Genomic DNA, 24,358 nt, shown 5'->3' on the forward strand with positions numbered 1-24,358 from the left:
TCGCGTGAGGAGGAGGTGCCCAGAGTGTGAGTGCGAGTGCAGAGAGAACGCGCAGGCACAAAGGAAGAGGGAAAGAAAAGAATGGAATGGCCAGGAACTAGATGCGAAGCATGATGGAAACGAACAAGGAGCGCGACAAGAGACTCGCAAACCTATCACAGATCAGAAGGTGGTGGTGTGTTTGAACTGAAAAAGCTGGTGTTGGTGCAGCTCTGCTCCATTGTCTCCCATACGTCAAAGCTCCGTCCAGCCACACCAACGTCATGCCCGCCACCAAGTCAATACCAACCACAGCATCATCCAAGCTTTCTCGATGCCGCAACCCTGGCTGGGACCAAGCTACCGTTCGGGAACTGCTTCCGCAACGCCAATGCTGGAAGGTAGTCACTTTATGAGAAAATCACTCTAATTGCACATCTACGTAGCGAGTAGGTGCATCCTTGTTTGATCCATGCCAATCGCCACGGCTACAAATGCATTCCGTTGAACCTGCCAACTGGCTCTCTGGAACTCACATGCAGCCCATGGAACCCAAATCCAATCACCCCGTCGACGTGTGCACGCCCGATCTCCGTCATCGTCTTTGCATCGAGTACAAGCAGATAGCTCTTCCCTCCCGGCCCATCGAGGACCACCGACAACAGGACCCCGCCGTCCTCATCCTCAGATTGAGGGTCTGCCACGAATATGGGCTCGCCGGGGCTTTGGCCATGGACACTCCATCGTACTGTTGCATGTGTCTCGGCGTCGTACTTGACAAGGCCGTCGACGAAGGTAGATTTTCCAGTGTCGGTGATTCCGTACATGTACCGGTGCTTTCTCGTCACCATTTTCGGGTTGATGATAGGAAGCTCGAATGCGTCGGCCTTCGTGCTCTCATACTCCAGACTGGCCTTTGCTTGCCCGGGTTTTGGTGTCGACGGTATGCCCGGCAGGCGATATCTGCGGTAGTTCGGACGTGAGCTGGGACTCAATGAATCTGCATACGCGTGCGCCTGGGGAAGATGGCTCATCAGGTTGTCTAGATAGAAGTGGTGGAGAACATCCATACTCTCATAGGCGGCTAGGTCGCACACGATGTCAACCGCACCTTGATGGGTCTTCGACGGCTCCTCGTACGCGTTGATTGTGTGGAAAGAGTAAAACGCGTCGGAAATATATTTGGCGATGACGCCCTTGCCGCCCTCTTCTAGCGACCGCTTGTCAACCACGAACCAGGTAGTGGGACGCTTGTCGTCCCACACCATAGCATCCAGAAGATTTCGATTCCAGAGAATAGACGCGCCTCCGGCTTTGTAAAATGAGTTCCACACGCACAAAATCACGTAGTTCTTGGTCAGAAAGAGGGAATGAAGGTACGCTGGAGTGTGGTGAAATGTAGCCAAAATGGACGTCTTTCCTGTAGATGCGGAAGCGCGCCACAGGCGATACGTCCCGGTACGACCAAAGTCGAGGTTGTAGTTGAACACATCCCCTGTAGCAGGGTCTGATTTGGCATGTGCTCCGCTGCCAACACCTTTGAGGTCAGGATGAAGAATGGTCTGGTGCGCGACGCCCACGGGTTCCAGGGTTTCCGGTTCGAGAAATTGGAAAACATTGGCATCGGTTTTATTGCATAGAGTCATAGCTTGGCTGGGGCCTCGAGGACCTTTTGCTCTATGGCCATCTCTTGTCAAGCCGGGAAAGTTCACCGACATGGTTACTGCAGCGTTGAGCTCGTTCGGCTTTGCTCGAGGAGCTGAGGGTTGAAAGACCGCCTGTACTTTTTGAAAGAAGGATTTGCAGGGATCGTACTTCGCGGCGAATGTGAATTCATCCAACTTTCCCGTCTTCTGGATCTTTTCAATAAGTCCATCGCTGACCAAGCGAGAGTTGTACGTGACTCGCACTTTCGAATCTGGCTGGGGTGCGTGTATCTGGAAACGATGGACCTGGGAGAAGTTGTCGAACCAATGATTGACCTTGAACTCAGTGTCCTTCGACGTATGGATTGACCTTGGCCCAAGGCCTGTACGAAACAGAGTGCCCGCAGTGTAAGCCGGAATGATGCCTTCCACCCTTAACTCAACCGGGGTCTTCTCCTCATATTTTGCATCGAACTAGAGATGGTCCTCGTCAGGGATGTCCTTAGGGCAGATAGATATGCTTACCCCCAGAGTATTTGGCCAATCATGGTAGTGTACGGTGGTGGTCGGCTTCGCACCTGGATTTCCCATTTTTGTACTGGTAAATCCAAGATTGGAGAGGGATCTGATTGATTGTCTTTTGGTGCCACTACGTCTGGTCCTGGAGCAAAATGGGTTTAATGAGATGCCCTTTCTGCTGTGAATCATAGTATAGTATACCCTGACATACTCTGCTTCGTATGACTTTCGCCTCTTTTTCTTATAGATTTCTGTTCTATACCCCAACCGCGGCGTTCTGCTTTGAGTCCCTCCGTCCCTTACCAATTAAGGACGTAAGATCTTTGATATCAACGAAGCTTGTTAGCATCGACCTGCATGATCTGCCAGCGACCGAAAAGGGTATGATGCGCGAGGCTGCCATGGTGACAGCCTTGCAGGTACGGTTACGGCCGAGAGAGATGGCAGCCTTACCAAATGTGTCATCTGTCTGCGAGGTGCGAAGGATCAAGCAGAAAGGGGCACGGAGAGTTCGTAAAGTTTGCTCTTGATCAATAGATGGATGAAATGGTAATGTGAGGAAGCAAAAAGGGTGGGAGGAGAAGGAGCCGACTCAGGTCATGAGAGGCTAAGAACAACACACGTCTTCACATCCAGTGTTACTCTGTTGGTCAATAAATACCAAACATAGACCCTCAAAAGAAACCAGAAGGAAGTCCTCATCGGAGGAGAATGGAGACAATGGCTTTAATGGAAAGGAGTCCGTATGCTGGAGACAAGTCGCAAAATGCTTTGTCCATATAGAGACAGGATGCCACTACATAGCCAAGAGCTTCGGTTAGCCACCAGAATCTCCTAGTCCACGTCATTGAAGAGAGGTTCGCAAATACGAACATCTCGCCTGGCATGAGGCTAATTGTGGATGGACTGGCTCTCGTCTTTGGTCATGGCATGCAAAGGAGATGGTAAAGGGATGAAGTCCAAGAGTGTCACCAACGCGGGACTCACCGCCTTGCCGCCTCGCTGCCTGGGCGCCAAGCATATCTCGCTTATTGGCGAGATCATGCATCGGATAAACATCGGATAAACGGTGATTGGTTTGTCCGAGGTGTGTCCATCTTGATCATCCAAACTTCGACTCTTTGCCCGAGTAATTCTTTCCAGCCTGGTTTTGGCTCTCTGCCTCCACGCGTTACTTCCTCCAGCCCTCAACCCCCTTCAAGCGCCCTGGCCATGACAGATCCACAGGATCACGACATGAACCTGGAAGAAGATTACGACGAAGAGGCTGACAGTGACTTTGAAGGCGATGGCTCGGATCCCGAAGCCCTGTCCTCTTCGTCCGATGACGCTGATCGAAATGCCGACGGTGCGTCCCGTCGACCTCGCAAACGGCAGAAGACCGAAAAGTCGCGGACTCAGGGAGAGTTGACTACAGAACTCGACTCAGGTGATGAGGCCACCATTCGCGAACAAAAGAAGGCGCGAAGGAAAGGAAAGAGAGATGAGCATAGCGGAGATGACTCAGAAGGGTGGCGAGCCCGGACCCGCACTATGCGGACGAAGGAAGAGGAAGAAAGAAGCAGGAACAGACTGGCATCAAGCAAGGGGAGCACTCTTGATGTCAACAAGATATGGGAGGAGATGAACCGGCCGGGTCCACTTCCTCCTCCACGCGTAGAGGGTGACGCCGGCGACCAGACGGTGAGGTCTCGCGATGTTGGTTCTGTGAAAGAAGACATCGACAAAGAGAATGTGCCTGTCGTCGATGGTGAAGAGACCATCACGATTAAGCGGACATACAAGTTCGCAGGTGAGATTCACGTGGAGGAAAAGACGGTTCCCAAGTCATCGGCAGAGGCGCGGCTGTGGTTATCTCAGCAAGAGTCCTCAAAGTCTGGGTGCCTATCAGCTGATGGCAAAGTCGTGAATCGACCGCTTCGCAAGATCTCCCGCTTTGATCCCAATTTCAATAATGCTGGCGCATTCAAGGGGTCTTGGACTTCCACAGCAACGCAAGCAACCCAGTTCAAAGGTCCTAAGCTCAATGTTGTTGAGAAGAGTAAGATGGATTGGGCCGAGCATGTTGATACGGAGGGCCTTCAGGAGGAGTTGGATACCCACGCAAAGGCAAAAGAGGGCTATCTGACAAGAATGGACTTCCTGAAGCAAGTCGAAGAGCGCCGGGAAGCCGAAGCGAGGTTGGCGAGAACGAAAGGCCGTTAAGGAGCTACTCCCGCGCCTGCCCAAGGCTGAACCCTGGAGTAGATCCCTCTTCTCAGATACGGGTCGCAGTTCGCTCTGCCAGCCCCTGTCGGTCATGGTTGCTCTGGCCTTTGCGCTGCTTCCACTTAAGTGGCCTTGGTTGGACATGTGAGACTCACGCCTCTTGAGGCTCGGCGCTCACATCTTCGTGCTTTTCAGTTGTTTTGCCGCGGACAGTGACCACTGTTGTCTGTTCTCTGACTGTCTGACCCCCCACCGGTCCTTCTTTGATGAATCACATCCCATTGCTATCGACTACGTGCATTCGCTGAGCCGAGCTACCTTGTGGTTTAGCAGCCCTCATGGAGAGCGGCTGTCCTTTTCCTGGCCCCAGGATGCATCACCCAAGTCCCCGGCTTCCAGCTCCATCCTTCGCCCCTCCCCGTTGCGGATCACCAAGTGGGCATGTAGGCAAAGGCAGAGGCCCCATTACAAAGAGAATGGCATCTGCCTCGCCTTTAAGAACGGTAGACACAAACACCTGCTCACCTCCTCGAGTTCGGCCAGTCCTGTCTACCAGAACTTCGATCAACTCCAGGGCCAGTAGCATACCTACTACTCCTCTCGACGGGATACCTGGGGAGTTGTGGCCACGAATCCTCCGAACTTCTGCTGCCGCTGAGACCAGTAATCCTGAGCTTTCAGTCGACGAAATCACCTCCACAAGACTGTCTCTCGACGATCAGGCCATCCTGGCCAATACGCCCAGAGAGGGTAGCCGCAAAGAGGCACTATCCCGCAAGCTTGTCATCAGAATGGCGTTTGGTGGCATGTGGGGAGAAAACAGTGACCGTCTCAAGAGAATGACAAAGAGGTTGAAGAATATACCAAATGGCTTATTCACACGCAAACGATCGCTAGAAACACTGCCAACTCCAACCACTCTCTCGCAGCCTCTTCCAGAGCCGACGCTGCCGCAGTTGGAACTTACCACTGAACTCTGCGTTCAGACAACGGGCACATCGTCAAATACGGAAGATTTCGATGAGAGCAAATCAAACACGCCTGTGGTACACCCCCAAGCTAATAACTCGATTTTCCAGCTTCCGCTGACCATGCTGAGCAGATGGATTACGAGTGCAAAATCAAGGTATCAGGGTCATGCCCTGGAGAGATGGCAAAGGTACGACTTTGAGCGACAGCCTGGATAGTTGGCACCTAACGACGTTTCGAGATATCCTCTTTCATTCGCGAAGATCTTCATGAAGCTACAAATAAAGACCGTACTCTACCGCCCTTGTGTTCGGGCAACCCCAAGGTCTGTCTGCCCACCCTCTTTCCTTTTGCTATGTGCTGACTGAGGCAGCGACTACCACGTCATTTCAGAATGGCTCCTGTCTATGGTCACGCAGCCTCAACATCAACGGTCAACTCGATTCCTATCGCTGAAGACCGCTTGCTCCGTGTTCCACGCCCATTGAAGGTCTCCTCTCGACAAACTGTCACGAGGGCTTCCTCCGTCGGGAGCGTCGATGAGATGCGGAGCCGTGCTTTTGGAAGCCGACGAGTCAGTCGACCTAGCTTGTCTAGTGGATCAGCCAGACACAGCTACACTCCCAGCATCAGCCGGACATCACTGTCGGCGTCTCGTCCTGCCACCCACGCGGGGTCGATATCTTCTTCAAGCACTACCATAGCCCCTCCGCGGAGACCAGTTGTATACATGGACACACCTATCTCGCGTTCTGATTATATTTTTAATGGTTATGACTCGAGGAAGCGCCCATCAGGAGCCTCCACAGCACGGCCCGTGTCCAAAGGAGCTTCCATCCGGAGCAGTCAAGATAGTCATGCAAATCTATCCTTGAACTTACCTCCAGAAGTCGAAATCGGCCTCGGGGACATACCCGGGTACAAAAAGGTCCCACTCTACACCCCTAGGAGATTCGAAGTGGCAGAACTCTCTGGATCCTCACAACAAGACGAGGCAGTCGAGCAGAAACAGAGATTTTTCCCTCACTCCGGACCGAAGAACTCCAGTCCAACGATATCAGACATCTCATTTGGTTCACTACGGGGACAAACATCCATCCAATCACATCTTGAAAGAGAAGCCATGGTTCGAGAACAAAAAAGCGAGTCCGAGACCCCTCCAGCCATGGGTGGTTGTGAGAAGCTCTCTAGAGCCCTGTGTGGTGCTTGGTCGGAGAGTACTACCCGACTTTGGCAGAAGGGGTGCAAGCGGCACGGTCTCTAGGTGCGCATAATGGGAGCTGGTCTTCTTCGCAGGGTGCGAGAAAGGATGAAGCTCACCGGTGCTCGTTAGTATCTGGCTACCTCCAGTAAGCCAAGCAGTGTATTATCTCAAGCAAGAGCTGGACCAAGTCCAAGTGAGACAGATGGATGGGCTACCGGGAATAAATTGAGCTCGGCATGTGCATTTATGGTTTATTCTTGTCTACAATGGAAAGTGAACCTAGGTACTATGTAGATAGCATGCAGGGATCAAGTCTACTTAGAGGATACTCCATACTCTGCCCTCTGCTCAGTACTTCTTGCCATGGTGGCGGTACATATGCCTCCCCCTTGCAGGCCACCAAAAGAAGCGACTCAGCCGCGAAAAGAGCTTGGCGCGTGTCACGGTCTACTTGTGAAATCTGTCTGTCACCTTCGTCTCACTTTCAGCTTCAACTTTTCAACCAAATGCTTTCCTACGTACTGGTACTAGGCCACCAGTCTTTCACTCCCATCTATTGCTGGGTTTCCCGCTTCCTTGGATGGGTATCTGCTATTTTACAGGTCGTCTTCAAGCAAAGGTATCCTTCTCCCCTAGTCGCCCAATGCAGCACTGAAATCGAAGTACTGGTCCCAGTTGCATGCACGCTTTCCCTCCCAGTACTCATACAAGTGCAAGTTCACGATGCCGACTTCGAAAACTTTGAGATCCCTAACTTTTCAACACGAGATAAGTTTTTCGCACAAGTTTTTCACCATTGATGCAGCTAAGCAAAGGATTATTTTCAATCGCACATGTCAGGAGAAAATACCTGAAACAGGAGCGGAAGGTCTGCTCAATCGCGTCGGTCCGATTTTTCCCCTGGGGAACCAGAAGTACCATCACACAGCTCTGACACGTCGAAGTGGGCATGGCCAACATGAGTCTGGCAGCCGGAGGCGATGTTAATGGATCGGATACCCATTTTTGTCGAGCTCACCCACCCAATCTGGATCATAGAACTCGCTGTTCTTGTCCAGTGTGGCAACATATCGATTTCCTCGAACCCCCGGCCTTTTGGAGTGAGTATTTCTCAAATGACTTTTCAAGTTGTCTGTTCTGGAGAACGGTCTATTGCATTCGGGAACCCAACATCGATATGTTGTATGCGTAGACTTTTCGTGTACAGTCTTTTCGTGTCGCTTCTTGTGCTCCTGTCTTTTGAATCGCTTCTGTTTTCCCGTATGTTTGTCGATACATCCCGGATAGCTGCAGGCAAATTCATTTTGTGCGATGACCAGCTCACAGTTGATACCGGACTTGGGCGGAGTTGCCTTGGGCTTCGAGGACGAAACAACAGGACGCTTTCGCTCATAATGGCGCCGATGTAGCCGGTCAGTGTTTGGTCGTCGATTTTTGGCTTCACCGAAAGCCTGCTGCAACGAGCCATATGATAACTCCTCGACGTCATGCTGTGATGGCAGCACGCGCGGGGAGATCATCGATAGCGGACTACTGCTCAAGATTGCCGATGGAGTTATGTGCAGTTTTAGAGGTGTGGATGGCTCAATCTTGTAACTTGGAGAGCTGACCAAGGTTCCATGAAAGGCAACACTTGGTTCTATTGTCTCTGCAGGCGGATGAATGGCTGCAGATCTCCAGGCAAACATATCGTCATCCGTTACCCTGATCATCGCACCCGACTCAGAACTCGAGGGCCCAGTAAATATTGATTTTGTCAGCGCTGGATTTGTGTTGCCGTGGCTCAAACCGTGGATGTCTGCGTGGTATAATGGACGGCTAGCTTCCGTCAGGAGCAACTCATGCGTACCATTTAGCAGAGAAAGACCAGAACATCCGGGCGTCTCCCACATGGATCTATGAAGACCCCGTTCTTCATCTTGCACTTGATGGAACATATGGTGACCGCCGGTAAGGTAAGCCGAGGGATTCATGTATTGTTTGGAAGTCAGGTGTGTACCGGGATCCAGCATAATGGGGGTTGTAGGGCTCGCTGCCGTTGCTGAAGGAGTCCAGAATGCCTCGGGCGAGGCCGAATAAGTGGAAGATGCGAGGGACGGCCGACGTAGGCCACCAGAGTTCGTGCTGGATGCGTCTGAGGAGAAGAAACTGGACGAGAGAGAGGGACATTGGCCCATGAGCTCCAACGAGGAATCTCTGTCAATCTCTGGTTGATCCAGCTGAGGTAACATCTCGAAAGCGCGTTCTTCCACCTTTGGGATCGGCTGATACACTGGACACCGGAGTCAACATGCTGATTCCCCATTGAATCAGGACACCCAAGTGATACTCACTGGTTTCGTTTTGGCAATCGAGGGACATTTTCTGCATTTGAACTATCATCAACTTCAACTCAATGGAAAGGTTTGTTGAGGAGGGATGTCGGAGAGCTAGGGGAGCGTGAGAATAAAAAGGCCTATGTGTCTCGTTTGACATCGACACACGGTGCGCGTATGTCTTGAACAGAATGCAAGGCGAAGGAATGTGTTTTCAACCGAATGGTTCGCGACGGTGTGGCTGCGCGACTCCACTCAGCGTGAATCGACGAGCTTAGGCCACTGGGAACATGGGAGTTTCAGTTAGTCGAAGCCAGATTTGTCGACTCCGAATTCCTGAAAAAGGGATCATCCAGACACAGGCGAACCCGACTTGGATAGCCAGTACAGGATCGGCTTCTACTGTTCGGTACAGCGGCAAGGGGTGCTTGTTCGATGGACCTCTCGGAAGTTGAAGCACAAATCAAACGGCCTTGACAGCCTCCTATGATCGACGCAGGAGTGCTAGATCAGGCTTACGAGATTCTTGCCCTTGGATGAAGGATAAACCACCTATAGGAAGCCTGGCCACGTTCATACGCTCAACGGGCGGCAAAAGCCGGAAGTCTAGAAATGAAAGTCTTGTGCGCGGGAAGGGGGATTGACTGGTTCCAGATCACAGATTTCGGCGAGAGGCACAGATGAAAGAGGATCCCGATTCGCCCATCTTTACTCCTCGAAGGTCATGATTCAGAAGGCTGGTCATGCGCATTCAAGACCTGTTCGCGATAGCCTTGCATGATGCTTGACACCAAGGTAAACGATTCACGATAAGAGAACACTGGTCACTATCGATTGGATTATCACTTAAAGTGCTTGCATGCCAGAGAGCACCTTGGAGGTTGTCAAGTCTGTCAACATGGGGACGTATGCAGCCACCTTGAGTGAGACGAGGTAGAGTGCTACAAGTGAACATCCCTGTCTCCAATTGACAGGTGCATTCCAAAGTGGAGTCGACCTCAAATGCGAACCCGTCAATGAGCCGCGAACCTCTGGGCAGCATGCCACTTCGGCAAAAAGAGAAATTCGGTTTGTTTGTTGGGGATTGGTGCCCATGATCTAGTTGAGCCATGCCCAGCAGTCAAACCTGCATTACGAGACCCTGGACTTAGGTCCGGCTTTGGGATGACCCGGATGACTTTGGGAAGGCTTCTTTTGTCTTTTTCATTCAGCCAATGGTGGCACCAACCTGGGGTTGTGCAAGGGATGATGGCGCGGTGGGGATGCGGCACACCCAAACGCTCCCGGGCTTGGTCAAGTCGGTATGTGCCCCAACTGCCACAACAGCCAAACTGGGTCGAGATGAGCGACCGTGGCATGAATGCCAAGATGCTGGCGACGCAGACGCTCTGACCATGCTGCAGGAACCCAGCGAGATAGCCAGTTCAGACCAAAAAACTGGCGTCCCCGCCCCCAGGATCCAGATTGGTATGTTGCGCGCGGCAGCATATCATTGGGTAACACTTCTCAGACACGGCCTAGACATTTACTAAAGGTTGGATGTCGTGCATACTGACATCACCGTGCCCTAGGATGTTCCTTGAGTCTCGCGGTTTACCGAGTCTCTGTGGCTGGCATCGCACGCACCCACAGTCGAGGTTGGAATGAGATGTGTTCAGTATCTCTGCATCCTGACCTGTGCGTCGCATTGCATTGCATTTCCCGTCTACGGATCATCTTTTGGCAGAAGATCTATGCGAACTGCCTGCGAACCATTGTGCCAGATCCAGTCTAGGGGCTTCGTTGACAGACTATGCCTTCACACAGCCTTTACAGCGATTCGTCCTTAAGAAGCAACACCAATGACCACCACAGGTAGGGCCCACTACCTTTCCAGCCCCATTCGCCTGCATTCATAATGGTGTATTGCTCGGCGCTACAGCTCCAGCACGACCCGGCCAGGCACATCTCCCTTTTCAAGGAGCTGATACACCTCTGGCAGGTCCCTGAAAGGTCGCACTTGGATATGCGGTTTGACTTTGCCGTTCCGAACAAATTCCACGGCCTCGAGTGTTTCTTTCAAGGATCCTACGAGATTGCCTTGGATCTTGAGTCCTCGGATGATGATGGTAGCCACCGGGGTGTCGAGACGCACGTCCCCAGGAGGTATTCCCACCATGCATAAAGACCCACCAATCCTGATCATATCAGCCAGCCCTCTGAAGGCAAGAGGGTGGCCGCTTGTGACGACAACGGCATGTGCGCCCCCGCCAGTAATGTTCACGATCTCCTCTGGCAGGTCCTTGCACCTTGAGAAGTCGACATACCTGGCCCCGAGAGACTCCACAAATTGCTGCTTCGCGGTCCCTGCGTCGACCCCGACCACTCTGGCACCTAGAGCAAGGCCGTATTGCACTGTTGAGCTCTGTCAGCCGACTCTCGCTGCAGGCGACGAGCAAGCGATGGCCGTACCTGCGAAGTGGCCCAACCCGCCACCCGCTCCGATGACTGTGAGCCATTCTCCTTGTTTCAAACTTGCGTTTTTGACGGCCTCATATAATCAGCACCTCTTATGTTCTATTGGAAATGGGTGGGATTCACCTTGTATGCAGTCACCCCAGCACAGAGAGCAGGACCAGCGACCTTTGGATCAATGTCTTGAGGCAACTCCGTCAAAAACTTGGTGTCGAGCACACAGTATTGCTGGAAACTGCCATCTTCATGGTGCAAATGATTTGTTGCGCTGGTGCAGTGCTGGTCGCGGCCAGAAGTACAGTACTCACATTGGTGGCATACACGCGAAGCAAAGCGGATGCCCACCAGAGTGCCTAGCTGAAGCCTCTCATTCGGAGACAAGTTGGGACCAAATGCGACAACTCGCCCAACTCCTTCGTGTCCGCCTACATGAGGCAGTTTAATGTTCGTAATAGGGAGACCATCAGCACCAGTAGCAGTTCCGGCTTTGGTATGGAGATCTGTGCCAATCAGAGCGAGGCCCTAAGCTTATCAAATACCGAACGAAAAGGTTTGCTTGACCAACCACTTTGGCAGACACCAGTGTACAAGACCTTGACCAAGATCTCGTCTTCCCCGGGCAGAGTGACTGGGTAACCGTCATCGAATTCAACGGGGCCGCCTTGCCTCCGGACTATTGCAGCCGTCTGGGTCTTAGGAATGCTGTTCTCGGCCATTGTGCAGATACGAACAATACTGGTAGGCCTTCGCGATGGACTCTACTACTCTCGTCGGCACAAGAACCTTTTTATTCAACGGAGTAACCCTCTCAGCTAATTTGGTCCCACGAGCGGACGGGCCTTGTAATCCAGCGAGCACAGATGGCGACTGGTTACACAACACTTTAGGCGGCGATCCCACACACAAGTGGTGGCGTCACAGAACAGCGAAGGTCACACCAAGTGCCTTTCCAGAGCAAAAGCCATCCAAACAGATGAGCTGGTTGTCTGCGGGATGCCCGCTATTCTCTGACTCAACTGACTCCCTGGGTACCTACCTGGTCCCGTGCTCTGCTTTGGTAGCTCTGCATAATGCAAACCCCGCATCTGGCTAATTGTGAGAGTCAATCTTGACTAAAACCGCATCCTTGGGGGCCCCAGGGCCTTCGTGACAGCTGCTATCGGTTGCTCGACTGGACTCAGGGGGGCTGAATTTAAGGTTTCTGTCAAAGCTCGATTATCACTTTGCAAGGGCTTTGACAGACTTCGGCTGGCCGGTCAAGCGATGACCGAAAAGAAATCCAGGATGAGAAAGCTGTCAATAGGAGTGGAACACTGGCACTTGAAACGGGTTCCAGATTCTGGCTGAGGGCACTATTTTCTCCTGCTGGATTGATCTTAACTCGATCCTAGGGTGGGAAAAAACCCCAAGCGCTCTTCTTTCGGCGACCTCATGGCCCGGATTCATGGCGAGAGGGAAGGGAAATAGGGGCTGGTGGCAATGAAAACTGACACATGCTAGCACTTTGTGTCGCTGATCTTGAACGTGGGGTTAATGGATTGCGCCCCATGCCCCAACGATGTATCCCACGACGAAGGTTGGGGTCTTCCTCGTAGATCCGCCGGATGTCTGTCGAGTGCGGTGGTACAGGATACAGAGGTGGAATGCAGGATTTTGATCAGCGAGGAATGTGTGGCTGGGCAGCCGGCTCGACGGGATACCCCAGAGTCACGTGCATCGTACTCGGCGCGTCGGTAGATCCCCCTATGACGTCGTCAAACAATGGTCCAGTCCACCAACATGCTGCCTGCGCTTTCTCTGCCACCCACTGCGCTGTGCAGTCTAGTTTTTGCTATTATCTGTCTTGTATCAACAATGGACAGGAGGCTGATTCAATGACCTGAACTCCACAACTCCTCCTCTTCCAACCTCATCCAACGTCGCCCTCAATGGCATCCTCCTACAATCCGGCCTGCTATTTGCCTCACTCATGGGCGTCCTACCTCCCCGATGCCATTTCCTGCCCTCCTCCTCCTTCCTTCGCCCAAACTCTCTACAGCTATGCGATCTCGCCCTTCTTGTCGACATACACGGCTTTGCGCACCATGACGGACGCACTCATTGGACTGCCAATGCTCTCTTTCCTCCTGATACCCACCATGTCCTCATACTCGACATCCCTCAATCTCTTGTTCTTTTACTTGACCTGGTCGACCCTGGTCCTCTCACACCCTCCGCTCCGAGTTGAGATCGTCGCGAGTCTGGCGGTTCGGGTTTTATTCTACATCGCCCCTTCACTGTTCTTCTTGGGTTTTGACGCCCTCGTTCCCTCTATAGCCGAAAACCTCAAAGCATTGGGCGACTCTGCATTGCCGTTCAAGAACGCCAATCGAAAAAGAACACTAGCTCTGTTGCGCCTACTGGGCTGGTCGACCTTCAACATCCTCCTGGGGGTTCTGGTCCAAGCCCTAGTGGAGCTCCTCTTTACACGCGTCCTTTTTTGGCGCTCTGCATTGCGAGTGACGACAACCCTGCCTTTGCCATGGGGTATTCTCAAGGATCTCGCACGGGGTTATCTCCTCCGCGAAATCATTGCGTACATCCTGCACAGATATATACTGCACGACTGGCAACATACCGTTTCCCTGAGCAGGGCACATCGAGACTGGTACCACGCCCTTGCCACCATCTCGGCGCCTTTCCCCCTCAGCGCTAGTTACGACCATCCGGTCGCCTATCTCGTCCGCTCGTTCTTGCCGACTTACGTCCCTGCGGTGCTGTTCCGATTTCACCTCTTAACCTACATATTCTACCTCACTCTCATTTCGCTGGAGGAAACATTTGCACACAGTGGATACTCCACAATGCCCACCAATTTCATACTGGGAGGAATAGCACGTCGGACTGACAATCACTTACTATGCGGCGGAGAGGGGAACTTTGGACCCTGGGGCCTATGCGATTGGGTTATGGGCACGTCTGTTGGGGCTGACATTATTGACGATGTGGTTGCCGAGGCGGATAAGCATGATGTGCCGGAAAGGATAGAGAAGATGAAGAATAGAGCAAAGAAGAAGGTCAACGGAAAGGTCAACGATATGAAAGGAGGTATGCGGCGGAGGACAAGGAATCGAAGCGAGGATTGAAGAGAACGTCTGTGACCATCTATGAGAGATTCAATGTGTCACCAATTTGCGTTAGAATTTTGGCGATTCGTTACCGTTCGAGATAGTGAGAGGAGCTGATCTGTTAGCAAGCGCTTTCAATTGAACAGATGGAGGACTCTCGGGGACCCCGCATGTAGCAGCTCATCTTGGTCTTGGGCCAATTCATTACTTGCATTCGATGCTTGACACATTCCTCTGTATTTGGTCTCTTGGTCCTGATAATGAAACGTACACTATCGGCCACGATTGCATGAAAGCTCCGTCTCTGTTTTTATTGATCGGCAAGATCATGCCATGGCTCAAACCGGCCCCGCCCCACTTTGTCACAGCATGGTTCGGTCTTTTTTGGTTCTTGCTTTGTGTGGGAAAGGGTAGTAGAGTGCTGCTTGGAAAAATCTCCCCCTGGACATTGTGGTGCAAGCAATGCACACCTCATAACGCCCCCGCCCGGCTCTCGGTTTTCTATCTCAGCTCCCCTCTGTTGGATCTTTCTGCCGCCGCTCCCAAGCAACGCACGCACGCACGCGCACTCCTTGCGTCCCACCACCTCCCCATACATACATACATACATGCATGACCACTTTCGGCTCCCCCTGCTCTGCTCTCAAGTCAAATGACTGACTGACCGGCTGGCGGCTTGCGCTGCACCTGGTGCTCAGCCCAGTCTAAAAGGCCATCTCGTGGGGCTTCTGGCCGTGTCTCAGGCTGAAGCTGGACTTCAAGTAGCTGGCGAGGAACTCTTCGTTCTTGATTGCGGAAAGTATGGGCTTGTCGATGGTCTTCTGGTCGGCCGCGCGTTCGGAGGCGGGTGCCTTCTTCTGCAAAAGTAGAAAAATCTCAGTTAGTGTCTTGAGAACTGCGGATGTAAAATGGAATGACTACAGGCTTTTGCTTGTTTCTTACCTCGGGCTTCTCCCCCTGCTTCAGAAACGCCTCCTCGCCCTTCTGCTTTCTGCTCTTCTTCTCCCGCGCAAAGTACTCTGGGCTGGCAATCTTGTCCAGTGTCGACTGGTCAAGGCCGCTGAGGTCGACCTTTGTGGATGTGGCAATGACGTATCTGGAGTTCACTCGTCGGAGAGGCACCCCATTGATCTTGAAGGGACCGGTGACGAGGAGCGCGCCTTCCTTGAGGTTCTTGAGCAGAATGACTCGCTTGCCGCGGAATCGACCGGCCAGGAGGATCAGGACGGCGCCAGGTTGTAGCGAGGCTCGAGGTTTGGCTGGGTGAAGCGACTTGCGGGCCTAGAATTGTGTGGTGCACCGGTCAGTCAACGGGGTTCTCCAGGGATCTTCCGATATTATTCATTGACTGACCTTCTTGCGTTGAGGCTCGTCGTAGGCGGGATACCACTTTCTGGCCTTCTGAGAGGGATGGGGCACAGATCGCTCGCCCGATCCGAACTTCTTGACGACGGCTGGCTTGGCCTCCGTAGAAGACATTTTGACCTTCAACCTTGACCACGCGGGCTGGAGATGCGAGAATGAGTTTCGTGGTGTTGTTCGCCGGATTGTGTGGTGGGAGAGTCGATATCCAAGCGCAGAATCGGGAAAGTGTGCGATTTCATTTCTTGGCGTGGGCACATGCAGGTTCCGATCTTGGGTGCAATGGAAATTCGCCATTGGGGGAGATGTGCATCACGTGACCGTTTTGGTGACTGCAGCCAAGAGCTTTTTGTTCCCGCAGTTCGCATGGTCCAACCTACAGTACTGCACAGTACCCTGCAGGGACATAGGCTCGGCCTCGTACGACCAGGCTTTATATGCTGTCGTCCTCTATCCAAACGGTCATGCCAGTACAACCACCTCTCGAATCTCAAGACCGAAGTGTGTAGCGGCATTTTAAAGCTTTGGCTTTGGATTCAACCCATCAAATTCTTCTTCAATATTGCATCGTCTGCGCCACTGAACCTTTCGGCGTTCACTTTCGTTTCGTCATCCCCATACAATGTCTATTTCACCTATCCTAACGTTCAAGGCAGGGCTCTGTGAGCTTGACGTAAGCGTTGAGGCTTCCCATCACTCCCCTTTCCAGTTTGCTAACTGCTATCTTTTTCCAGACAAGCACCTCGCCTCCACGGGCTAAACCTCTTCCCACTCCAGGATACCTCTACCTCTACGCAGAAGAACTCCTCCACTTATGCTGGCGACCGAGGACCGCTCCGTTGGACCAACCGCAACTAGACTTGCTGATGCTTCCAACGGACGGGTCGTTCACTCCCTATCAACCTACCAGCGCTGAAAACCCATCCAATCCGAAGACGCCGACGAACGGAAGAATCTACGTTCTTAAGTTCAGCTCCAGTTCGCAAAGATACCTCTTCTGGTTGCAATCCCGCAGTCAGCATCCGCAGGGTGACCCATCATGGTTCTCCGCTCGAGATTTGAAACTGGGCCAAATCGTGAACAATCTTCTCCAGGGCGAAGAGGTCGATGTCCAAGAACAAATGGCCAGTTTGCCCCAGGATCAAAATTCCCCAGACGACGAAGGGCCGGAGCCGATGGAGGAGGTGGAAGGGACGGATCATGATCCTAATCGTCACCCTTCAGGCGGCCCAGGAGCTGGACCTGATGCCACAGGGGGGGATTTTCGCGAGGAAGGTGAAGAGTCTCGCGAGGGCGGGGCAGATGGCGGACGAGCGTAGGTACCTGCACCGTCGTGCGTTTTCCCTTCCGTTGCGAAGTCAGCTGTCTGACTTCCCACATCAGGTCGGCCGCGGGTGGGTTAGATGCGAGTGCCTTGGTTCGGAATTTTCTTCAATCCATGGAACAACGCAGCCAACGACAAGGTTCCCAAGAAAAGCTATTCACGACGCTCGCAGACCTGCTAACACCGGCGTCAACAATACCATTGCTCGAGTCCGCCGACGACAAATTATTGAACCGGCTGTTTGATTGCCTCCCTCATCAATTTCCGGATTTAGTGCAGGCTTCGGTTGACACGTCAGCCTTGACAAATCCGAACTCGACTCCTGAGGAGAAGGATGCAGTGGGAGAGGCATTGACCCAAGCTAAAAAGACCATGTTACGAAAAGTGTTGCACTCGCCACAGTTCTCGCAAAGTCTGGCCAGTCTGACGGTTGCACTGAGAGAAGGTGGTCTTCCGATAATTAGTGAGACTTTCAAGATCCCGGTACGTAACGGTGGATATCTCAGACATGGCGGAGTACCCATGGGCGGTGGAGAGGCTGTGGAGGCTTTCATGGCGGGAGTGAAACAGGACGTCGAAGACAGATTGGCTCGAGGAGAGGAGGATCTGGCAGCGGACCGGATGGACGAGGACTAAGTGTCCGCGCATCTATCTTCTATCGAGCCAGAATAGTCCACCTCGGTCCTTAAGCTGAGATGGTTGTCAGAATATACGACCCATCAGAGGGTTCGCCTTTGTTGCCGTTCCTAACCAATCGGACCAAAGGCCCTCCTCCATCTCCATAGCTTCAAGACTCCCCAATATACAACTATCTTAAACTCCTCTCACCTACAGTCTGTGGAAAAAGCAACACCGCCAAAAGATGAGCGAAGAAACTTTACTAAGCCTTAATGTCCCGAGTTCCTGCCCGTTCACAATCTATGAGATTGAATCCAGCTGGCTGACAAACTCGACCACGTATTTGATCCGCGAGCATGATAAGTACGGAGAGTTCCCGCACATCTATGCGAAGATCTGCGGTGTTCCTCTCGCGTCCGCTACAGCGAGCAGTCCTAATCCGAAGCACAGCAAAGGCTGTCGAGGAGATGGAAAGGCGATTCAGAACGAGTTGGAAGGATGCAAAGTCATCGTCCTCAGCGACACGGGCTGCGGGACAGAGGTGCCCAGTTCCAATTCCCACCAATTTCCTCCCGCGCAGGACAGCGGCGAGCAGAAACGATCCGATGTGCGTGCTGAGCCTGAAGTCTGGAACATCCGCACGTTTCTCGAGTACACGATCAACCCTGGCGGCAGGATGCCCTACCTCGTCATGGCCACGCATTGTCATTACGATCATATCATGGGCATTGGGAAATTGCCTCCCACGTCGGCGACGGCAACAGAGCGCGAGGATCGAAAGGATCAAGTACGCAGGAATGTCTTGTTTGATGGATGCGCGCGCCCTCCAACGACGGTCCTATCGTCCTCTTACGGCAAATCGTTCGTCACGCCATACTCCAATCTCCAGAACCATAGCCTCTGCGACAAACTCAACCTCCAGGCGCCACGATACGACGTGGGAATATGGGCCGAGGACATGTCCCGCGTCGTCTTAGGGCATCCAACTCTCTCATCCTCGTCCCCCACAGCAGCTACCTCTTCGCCGTCACCGCCCGCCAGCATAGTAACGCCTCTGACAATCCTTCATACGCCCGGCCACACGCCGGACTCTCTCTCATGGTACGACTCAGACTTCCGCCTTTTATGTGTCGGAGATAGTTTCTACGTGAAAGAGACAGCGGCCACTCGGAATGCAAAGTGGGGTCCAGAACCGCCGATGCCGGTCATCTTTGATTTGGAGAGCGATCTGGCCCAGTGGTGGAAGAGTCTGATGAAGGTGTTGGACTTTGTCCGGGAGAGAAATGCAGAGGGTGAAAAGGACGAGGGCTGGGGAGATGAGAGGTTGAGAGTGGAAACGAAGGAGGATGCAGATGCTGCTGATGGTGCTGGTGATGATGACGATGATGGATTCGTATATATCGATGCCGAAGATGTGCTGTCGGCGCCGTCGAAGAAAGAAGCGGGATTAGAAACAAGGCGTACCATCCCGCAATCTCGTCCTGAGGATGAGATGCAAGCAGCCTCCAATGCGAAGACAACACCCGAGAAAACAGTCACAGGAAGACAAACAAAGTCACCACCACCGACTCAACAAACGGGCTTCGACATGCCGTCACCCAGTCAACGCGGCGTCATCGCCTTACCGATCCTTTCCACACCGAGGGGCCGTCTCCCGGACAGTGCAGAGCAGGCCGACGATGTGTGGATGATGGTCGTGGATCCAGTGGTTTCTCGACCCCGTCCTCAAGTTCCTCACCGCAATGGCCCCGACCAGTGGTCAGCCCGATGTCGTCTCGAGCCCGTGATAGCGCCACCACCACGTGTTGCTCCCCCGCGTTCTCTGCCGAAGGCGATGATGACCAAGGATACAAATCCACCTGCTCGTCGTCGTCTCTCCTCCCAAGCTGGCGCGGGAAGGCGTCCCCGAGTGCGCCTTTGCGCCGCGCACACCACCCTCTCCGTGGACGCCGAGTGGGCCATCCTCTGCATGCGGCGCTTCATGACCAGGGTCCTCGAGGGCGACGTACCCTGCAGACGGGCTGAGGACGGGCCCCGGGGCGAAGAGCGCTGGATATGGGACGACGCGCTTGTGTCTTCTCGCTCGGATGCAGCCTCCTCGTCGCGCGAGGAAACCGCCCACACGACGGCGGAGACGAGGCGTGATGCCGTCCGCGTGGTTTTTCAGGACGTCGAACGCGCAGACCCAGACATCAACCATGGACAAGGACACGGGCATGAGCATGAGCGGAATGCAGCCTCGCCGCCTCTTCTGACCAAATACAGGCGCAATTCCAATTCGAATTACAGCTACAGCGTCCTGGCGCCCCTGAGCGTCATTGAGGAAGCGCGAAGAAGCATTCTCAGGGGTCCTGCCGGGGTGGTCTAGTGTATGCGGCGTTGGCGTGGTGCGGTGGCAGTGTAGACTGTAGCGTAGTCACTGTACATCGTAGCTGTGGTGGAAATCATACACTCTCTCATTTAACTGTCCACATAGCCCCTAGAGACTCCGTACAGATAGAAGACGTGTCTATGGCTGGCAAGGCACACCCCATGTACGTCCAGGTAGCAGAGACGAACACACGCCATTTTCAGAAACCAAGTCGTTGATGGACCTCTCTGTACGGAGAGAGCACTCTGGGCTTGAATGCTAGGTATCTCAGACGGCGATGTAGCTACATTTCACGCCCCATTGGCATTGAGTGCATGTTTTACACAATCAAGCATACAGGCATACACATACCGGAACAGCACAGAACAGAACAGGGGAGAATCGGAACGATTAGGTAGAGCCAAGGAGAGCTTAATCAATCAATCAATCAATCGCTCAATCACTCTCGTCGTCGGTTCCAATCTCGACGTTCCCGTCGGGCAGCAGGCCTACCCGCCCTCCTGAGCGACCGTTCACTAGTCTCGAGTCGTAGATATCGTCGTCATCGTCGGCGTCGTGATGAGCAGCTTCATCGTCCTCATCATCTTGCTCTTCGTCTTCATCGTCCTCCCCGTCGTCATCGTCATCTTCCTCGTCATCTTCCACTTCCTCTTCGTCCTGCTCATCATCGTCCTCTGCGCCGGTGTCGCCTTCCTCGAGATCTGCCTCTCTGTCTTCATCCACCAACTGTACCTCTTCTTCCTTTTGGGTTGCATCATAAGGCTTCGTCTTCCCCTTACCGTTCCGCACGACTACCGAAATCCCGCCCTGTTCTTTACTTTTCCTCTTCCCTTTCGCCTTCTCGGGACGTGGGACCGGTGGTTCACTGGTTGTTGTCCCGTTGAGCTGCTGTTCCAACATCCTCTCCTCTTCGTCCTCTTCTTCGGCGCTCATCCGCCTGATCTTCTTGTTACTTGGTTCACCCTTGTCTTCTTCCACCTCCCCGTCGTCGCCCTCCGCACCGCCAGACTCCCTAGCTTTAAGTTTCTCCTTATACCCCCTTCTTTTCCTTCCTATAATCTCCTCATAGGCCTCCACTTCCCGCTCCAGCCTTCCGCCGGTCCTGCCATCCTTCCCCACCACTCCAAGGTCCATCACGTGCCCAAATTCAATCTCCCTCAAGGCAGCCATGACGTCCTGCACGGCTAGTGTTTTCTTATGTCGTAGTTGCGACTGTTCATTTGCGTGGTGGGCGAGGTAGGAGATGAAGACGGTGGCGGAGCGGGTTAAGGCGAGAATGGCGTCTTTTTGCAGGGAGGTGTTCGCAGGGAGGACACCTCGAGAGAGGCGGGATATGAGAGAGCGGGGAAGAAGGAGATCCTGCGTCAACAAAAGACACTGTCAGTCTAAACTCAATGACTCTGTTTTCCATGACACCCCGGGCGCGGGGCTGGTTGCTCTGGATCTAAGCGCCTCTCGCGCAGTCTGGAATGCGACGCCAAGGACGAACGTACATCAATTCCCACGCCATCATCTTGCCTTCCTCCTGATTGCCTCGACGATTTCGCATGCGCGTGCTGTATAGAAGATGAAGCCGTAGCGTTCGTTGCATTGGACAGTATGGAGACGTCGCCGTTAGCCTCTGGCGCGGAAGCTATCGAGGCGCCGCTTTTTCGTGGCGGCATATCTGGGGCTAGACAGATAGATACGTTGGGGGTGGACAAAAGGCGCAAGAGGGCGGACAACAAGGCGCGGCAGAGAAGAGACTGCCGTGACTCTCCCGTCCTAATACGGGAAGAATGTGAGGCTGGTGAGGCGTGTTGTTTCGAGTCGGGCGAAGTGCGCTCAATGCCCGCTCTGGTCCGTGCGGTTGCACCACAGGGACTGGTGGGCTGGGCTGTCTGTTCAATCCGGCCTCAATTGCGGGAACCTAGTTCCCGGAAGATGAAAATTTGTCGACCAAGGGGCCCAACCTCTTCAATCCGTTTGAATAGTTCCACCTAGGTGTCTTTGGATACGTGGATGAGGGGTGACGCAGGAGCAAGTACGAGGTAGCAAGGACAAAAGTCCTGGAAAGTAGAGCGACCACGATACCTCCAATTTAGAAGAGGAAATGTTCCGAAATGATGGCGTGTCTCCACTACCTGTCATGGATGGGGGACGTTCGTGCAAAGGAAGGCGTACCTAAATATTGAAATGTCGCGAATTCAAAAGGTCCATACTCAATCGGAAAAAGGGTGTTGAGACAGACGCGGTCAAATGGCCCAGAACGCGACCCGCACAATGTTTGTGGGCGCGAGGGAATCTTGCGACTAGGGTGCCTCAGCTCAGCCTCACCAGCCTGGGCCACACGAGCCTCGGGTTGCACAGCCTTGCGATCCTCACAGGATATCATCCTGTCCTTCCGATACAAACGCCATAAAACACCTCATACGCTCATCAGATTCATGATTCGATCTGCATAGCATCATCTCCCTTCCCATCCTCCGTATCGTTTCCCCAAAGCCCCTCTAACTTGAACTCCGCCGCCCACTCTGTGACAATCTGCTTTCGATCGACGCCGGTGGGCATCTCCCTACCGCTGTCCGCGCCCAGGCCCTCGACCATCTCCTCATCGTCGGCGACTTTCAGCACCGGCGGTTCCACCCAACCCTGTATCCTACCATCTCTCCAATCTGTGATCACCGCCATCGCCGCTGAGTTCAAGTTGGGCACCCCGCCTTTGCCTAACCTGCCTCGTTTCCTTGCGACTTGGACCAGAAAATCAGTTGTTTCGTCTCCCCGTGCAAAGGGCCCTAGTGCGACGATGCCATAATATTTCAGGAGTTTCTCGTACAGAGCCTCGGACGTTGAAAGTCTTTCAAGCAGAAGATTCACTGCCGGAATAGGATCCGAGATCTGACTCGGCGGCAGCGCATTCAGAAGAATTAGCCGCGCCTCATGCTCTGCTTTTCTTCGCTGTCTGTCCTCTTTCCCTTCTCCATCCACCGTCGAAGGAAACACGATTCCTGGCGAATCGAGGATTTTCAGTTTGCTGTCAATCTTTACTTCTCTCAAGCTTGTCGTGACACCGGCCTCGGAGCCAACTGGGCACGCGAAGCTTTGGACACCCTTATTCAGCCGGGAGGTTAAGGCGTTTATGACGGACGATTTGCCCACGTTCGGGTATCCTATCACTCCAACGGAGATGGATCGTTTGAGTTGTTTGGAAGCGGCGTATGATTTTAGCGAACGGAGCAGCGTCTCCGAGGTGGCTTTCAGCGTGAGTTGCTTGTGGTCGAAGGTCTGAGCGTTGGATGCCGGTGTCGATGCTCTGAGTGGTATCGTGGGAAAATATCGCCGTAAATGGGTCAGCCAGCCTTTCAAGACGGACGGAGGAATCAGATCAATCTTGTTCAACACGAGGATCAGTCGTTTCGAACCGCCCTCTGAAGCCATGACCTGTCGTTCGACTTCTCTGGATCTCGTGCCTTCGGGATCTCTCGCGTCCAGGACGTAGAGTATCACATCCGCAGCGTCAAGGACTTGTTTGAAGATTTTGTCAAATGCTCTCCGTGATGAATCCGGGTTTCGGTGGTCTGGGGCGATGGTCTCCGAAATCTGAATTCCCTCCGAGACGGCTTCATCCTCTGCAGGAGATCCGATGTCGCCTGCTAGTGCCCCGCCGTCGTACTCAGCAGCTCTCGCTTGCGCTGACGCCACCAGAGCTGCTAGAGGGTTTGTACTGTCATTGGCGTTATCGTCGTACTCATCATCCATATCATCGTCAAGGAGCTCGTCCTCTTCTTCCATTAGATCATCCTCGTCCTCAATGGCTTCTCTCGTGGGCGCATTTTTTCCGGCCCTCTTCTTCTCCTTGGCCGCGTCTTTCAACCTCTGTCCCTGCTCCGCTTTTTGCCGTTTCTTCTCTTCAAGCTCCTCAAGGATCTTCTCTTTGTACGGAAACAGGTTTGGGATGCCGGGATCTTTCTTTAGCCGTGACTTCCATTGGGGATTCTGTTGACCCTAGGTCAGGAAATGCAGATTGCGAAATTGGAGACACCAGCAAACCTTTTTTGCTTCTTTCCGTAATTTTCTCTGTTTCGCCGCACTGGCTTTTTCGATTTTGTGCCGCAGCCGCACGGGCGTGCGCTTTGATCGGGAAACTGAATGAGGTCAGCTGAAGACAATCCGGAGACCGAGGTTGGCTTACATGACTTGACCATCACTAGGGAAGATGTTCGCATCAAACCTTTCACGACTGGAAACTTGGGCCCATGAATCCGATGTGGAAAAAAGGTAAAGACCGCAGTCTACGCCAAGA

General features: G+C 53.2%; 11 protein-coding genes across 11 annotated transcripts; 5 read left to right on the forward strand and 6 right to left on the reverse strand.

Annotated features, from left to right (window-relative positions):
- Positions 1-467: 467 nt before the first annotated feature.
- Z519_09391 (uncharacterized protein) lies at positions 468-2,216 on the reverse strand (the record flags this gene model as incomplete). The annotated part of the gene is made up of 2 exons (XM_016767114.1): positions 468-2,099; positions 2,151-2,216. 2 exons carry the CDS (start codon positions 2,214-2,216, stop codon positions 468-470), a joined length of 1,698 nt encoding a protein of 565 aa, XP_016616630.1.
- A 1,140-nt stretch (positions 2,217-3,356) lies between these two features.
- Z519_09392 (uncharacterized protein) lies at positions 3,357-4,349 on the forward strand (the record flags this gene model as incomplete). The annotated part of the gene is made up of 1 exon (XM_016767115.1): positions 3,357-4,349. The coding sequence occupies one exon, from the start codon at positions 3,357-3,359 to the stop codon at positions 4,347-4,349; it is 993 nt and encodes a 330-aa protein (XP_016616631.1).
- Positions 4,350-4,828: 479 nt separating this feature from the next.
- Positions 4,829-6,585, forward strand: Z519_09393 (uncharacterized protein; the record flags this gene model as incomplete). The annotated part of the gene is made up of 4 exons (XM_016767116.1): positions 4,829-5,398; positions 5,455-5,511; positions 5,563-5,646; positions 5,695-6,585. 4 exons carry the CDS (start codon positions 4,829-4,831, stop codon positions 6,583-6,585), a joined length of 1,602 nt encoding a protein of 533 aa, XP_016616632.1.
- A 923-nt stretch (positions 6,586-7,508) lies between these two features.
- Positions 7,509-8,886, reverse strand: Z519_09394 (uncharacterized protein; the record flags this gene model as incomplete). The annotated part of the gene is made up of 2 exons (XM_016767117.1): positions 7,509-8,797; positions 8,859-8,886. 2 exons carry the CDS (start codon positions 8,884-8,886, stop codon positions 7,509-7,511), a joined length of 1,317 nt encoding a protein of 438 aa, XP_016616633.1.
- A 1,869-nt stretch (positions 8,887-10,755) lies between these two features.
- On the reverse strand, positions 10,756-12,010 carry Z519_09395 (uncharacterized protein; the record flags this gene model as incomplete). Its single annotated transcript, XM_016767118.1, has 4 exons — positions 10,756-11,234; positions 11,292-11,370; positions 11,421-11,794; positions 11,860-12,010. 4 exons carry the CDS (start codon positions 12,008-12,010, stop codon positions 10,756-10,758), a joined length of 1,083 nt encoding a protein of 360 aa, XP_016616634.1.
- Positions 12,011-13,222: 1,212 nt separating this feature from the next.
- On the forward strand, positions 13,223-14,419 carry Z519_09396 (uncharacterized protein; the record flags this gene model as incomplete). Its single annotated transcript, XM_016767119.1, has 1 exon — positions 13,223-14,419. The coding sequence occupies one exon, from the start codon at positions 13,223-13,225 to the stop codon at positions 14,417-14,419; it is 1,197 nt and encodes a 398-aa protein (XP_016616635.1).
- Positions 14,420-15,105: 686 nt separating this feature from the next.
- Z519_09397 (uncharacterized protein) lies at positions 15,106-15,880 on the reverse strand (the record flags this gene model as incomplete). The annotated part of the gene is made up of 3 exons (XM_016767120.1): positions 15,106-15,258; positions 15,344-15,682; positions 15,755-15,880. The coding sequence occupies 3 exons, from the start codon at positions 15,878-15,880 to the stop codon at positions 15,106-15,108; spliced, it is 618 nt and encodes a 205-aa protein (XP_016616636.1).
- Positions 15,881-16,385: 505 nt separating this feature from the next.
- Positions 16,386-17,723, forward strand: Z519_09398 (uncharacterized protein; the record flags this gene model as incomplete). The annotated part of the gene is made up of 3 exons (XM_016767121.1): positions 16,386-16,436; positions 16,498-17,078; positions 17,147-17,723. The coding sequence occupies 3 exons, from the start codon at positions 16,386-16,388 to the stop codon at positions 17,721-17,723; spliced, it is 1,209 nt and encodes a 402-aa protein (XP_016616637.1).
- Positions 17,724-17,949: 226 nt separating this feature from the next.
- On the forward strand, positions 17,950-20,073 carry Z519_09399 (uncharacterized protein; the record flags this gene model as incomplete). The annotated part of the gene is made up of 1 exon (XM_016767122.1): positions 17,950-20,073. The coding sequence occupies one exon, from the start codon at positions 17,950-17,952 to the stop codon at positions 20,071-20,073; it is 2,124 nt and encodes a 707-aa protein (XP_016616638.1).
- Positions 20,074-20,511: 438 nt separating this feature from the next.
- On the reverse strand, positions 20,512-21,740 carry Z519_09400 (uncharacterized protein; the record flags this gene model as incomplete). Its single annotated transcript, XM_016767123.1, has 2 exons — positions 20,512-21,435; positions 21,570-21,740. The coding sequence occupies 2 exons, from the start codon at positions 21,738-21,740 to the stop codon at positions 20,512-20,514; spliced, it is 1,095 nt and encodes a 364-aa protein (XP_016616639.1).
- A 760-nt stretch (positions 21,741-22,500) lies between these two features.
- Z519_09401 (uncharacterized protein) lies at positions 22,501-24,260 on the reverse strand (the record flags this gene model as incomplete). Its single annotated transcript, XM_016767124.1, has 3 exons — positions 22,501-24,051; positions 24,106-24,200; positions 24,248-24,260. The coding sequence occupies 3 exons, from the start codon at positions 24,258-24,260 to the stop codon at positions 22,501-22,503; spliced, it is 1,659 nt and encodes a 552-aa protein (XP_016616640.1).
- Between the last annotated feature and the right edge of the window lie 98 nt (positions 24,261-24,358).

Source organism: Cladophialophora bantiana, assembly GCF_000835475.1.
Source record: "Cladophialophora bantiana CBS 173.52 unplaced genomic scaffold supercont1.15, whole genome shotgun sequence".
Classification (NCBI taxonomy): Eukaryota; Fungi; Ascomycota; class Eurotiomycetes; order Chaetothyriales; family Herpotrichiellaceae; genus Cladophialophora; species Cladophialophora bantiana.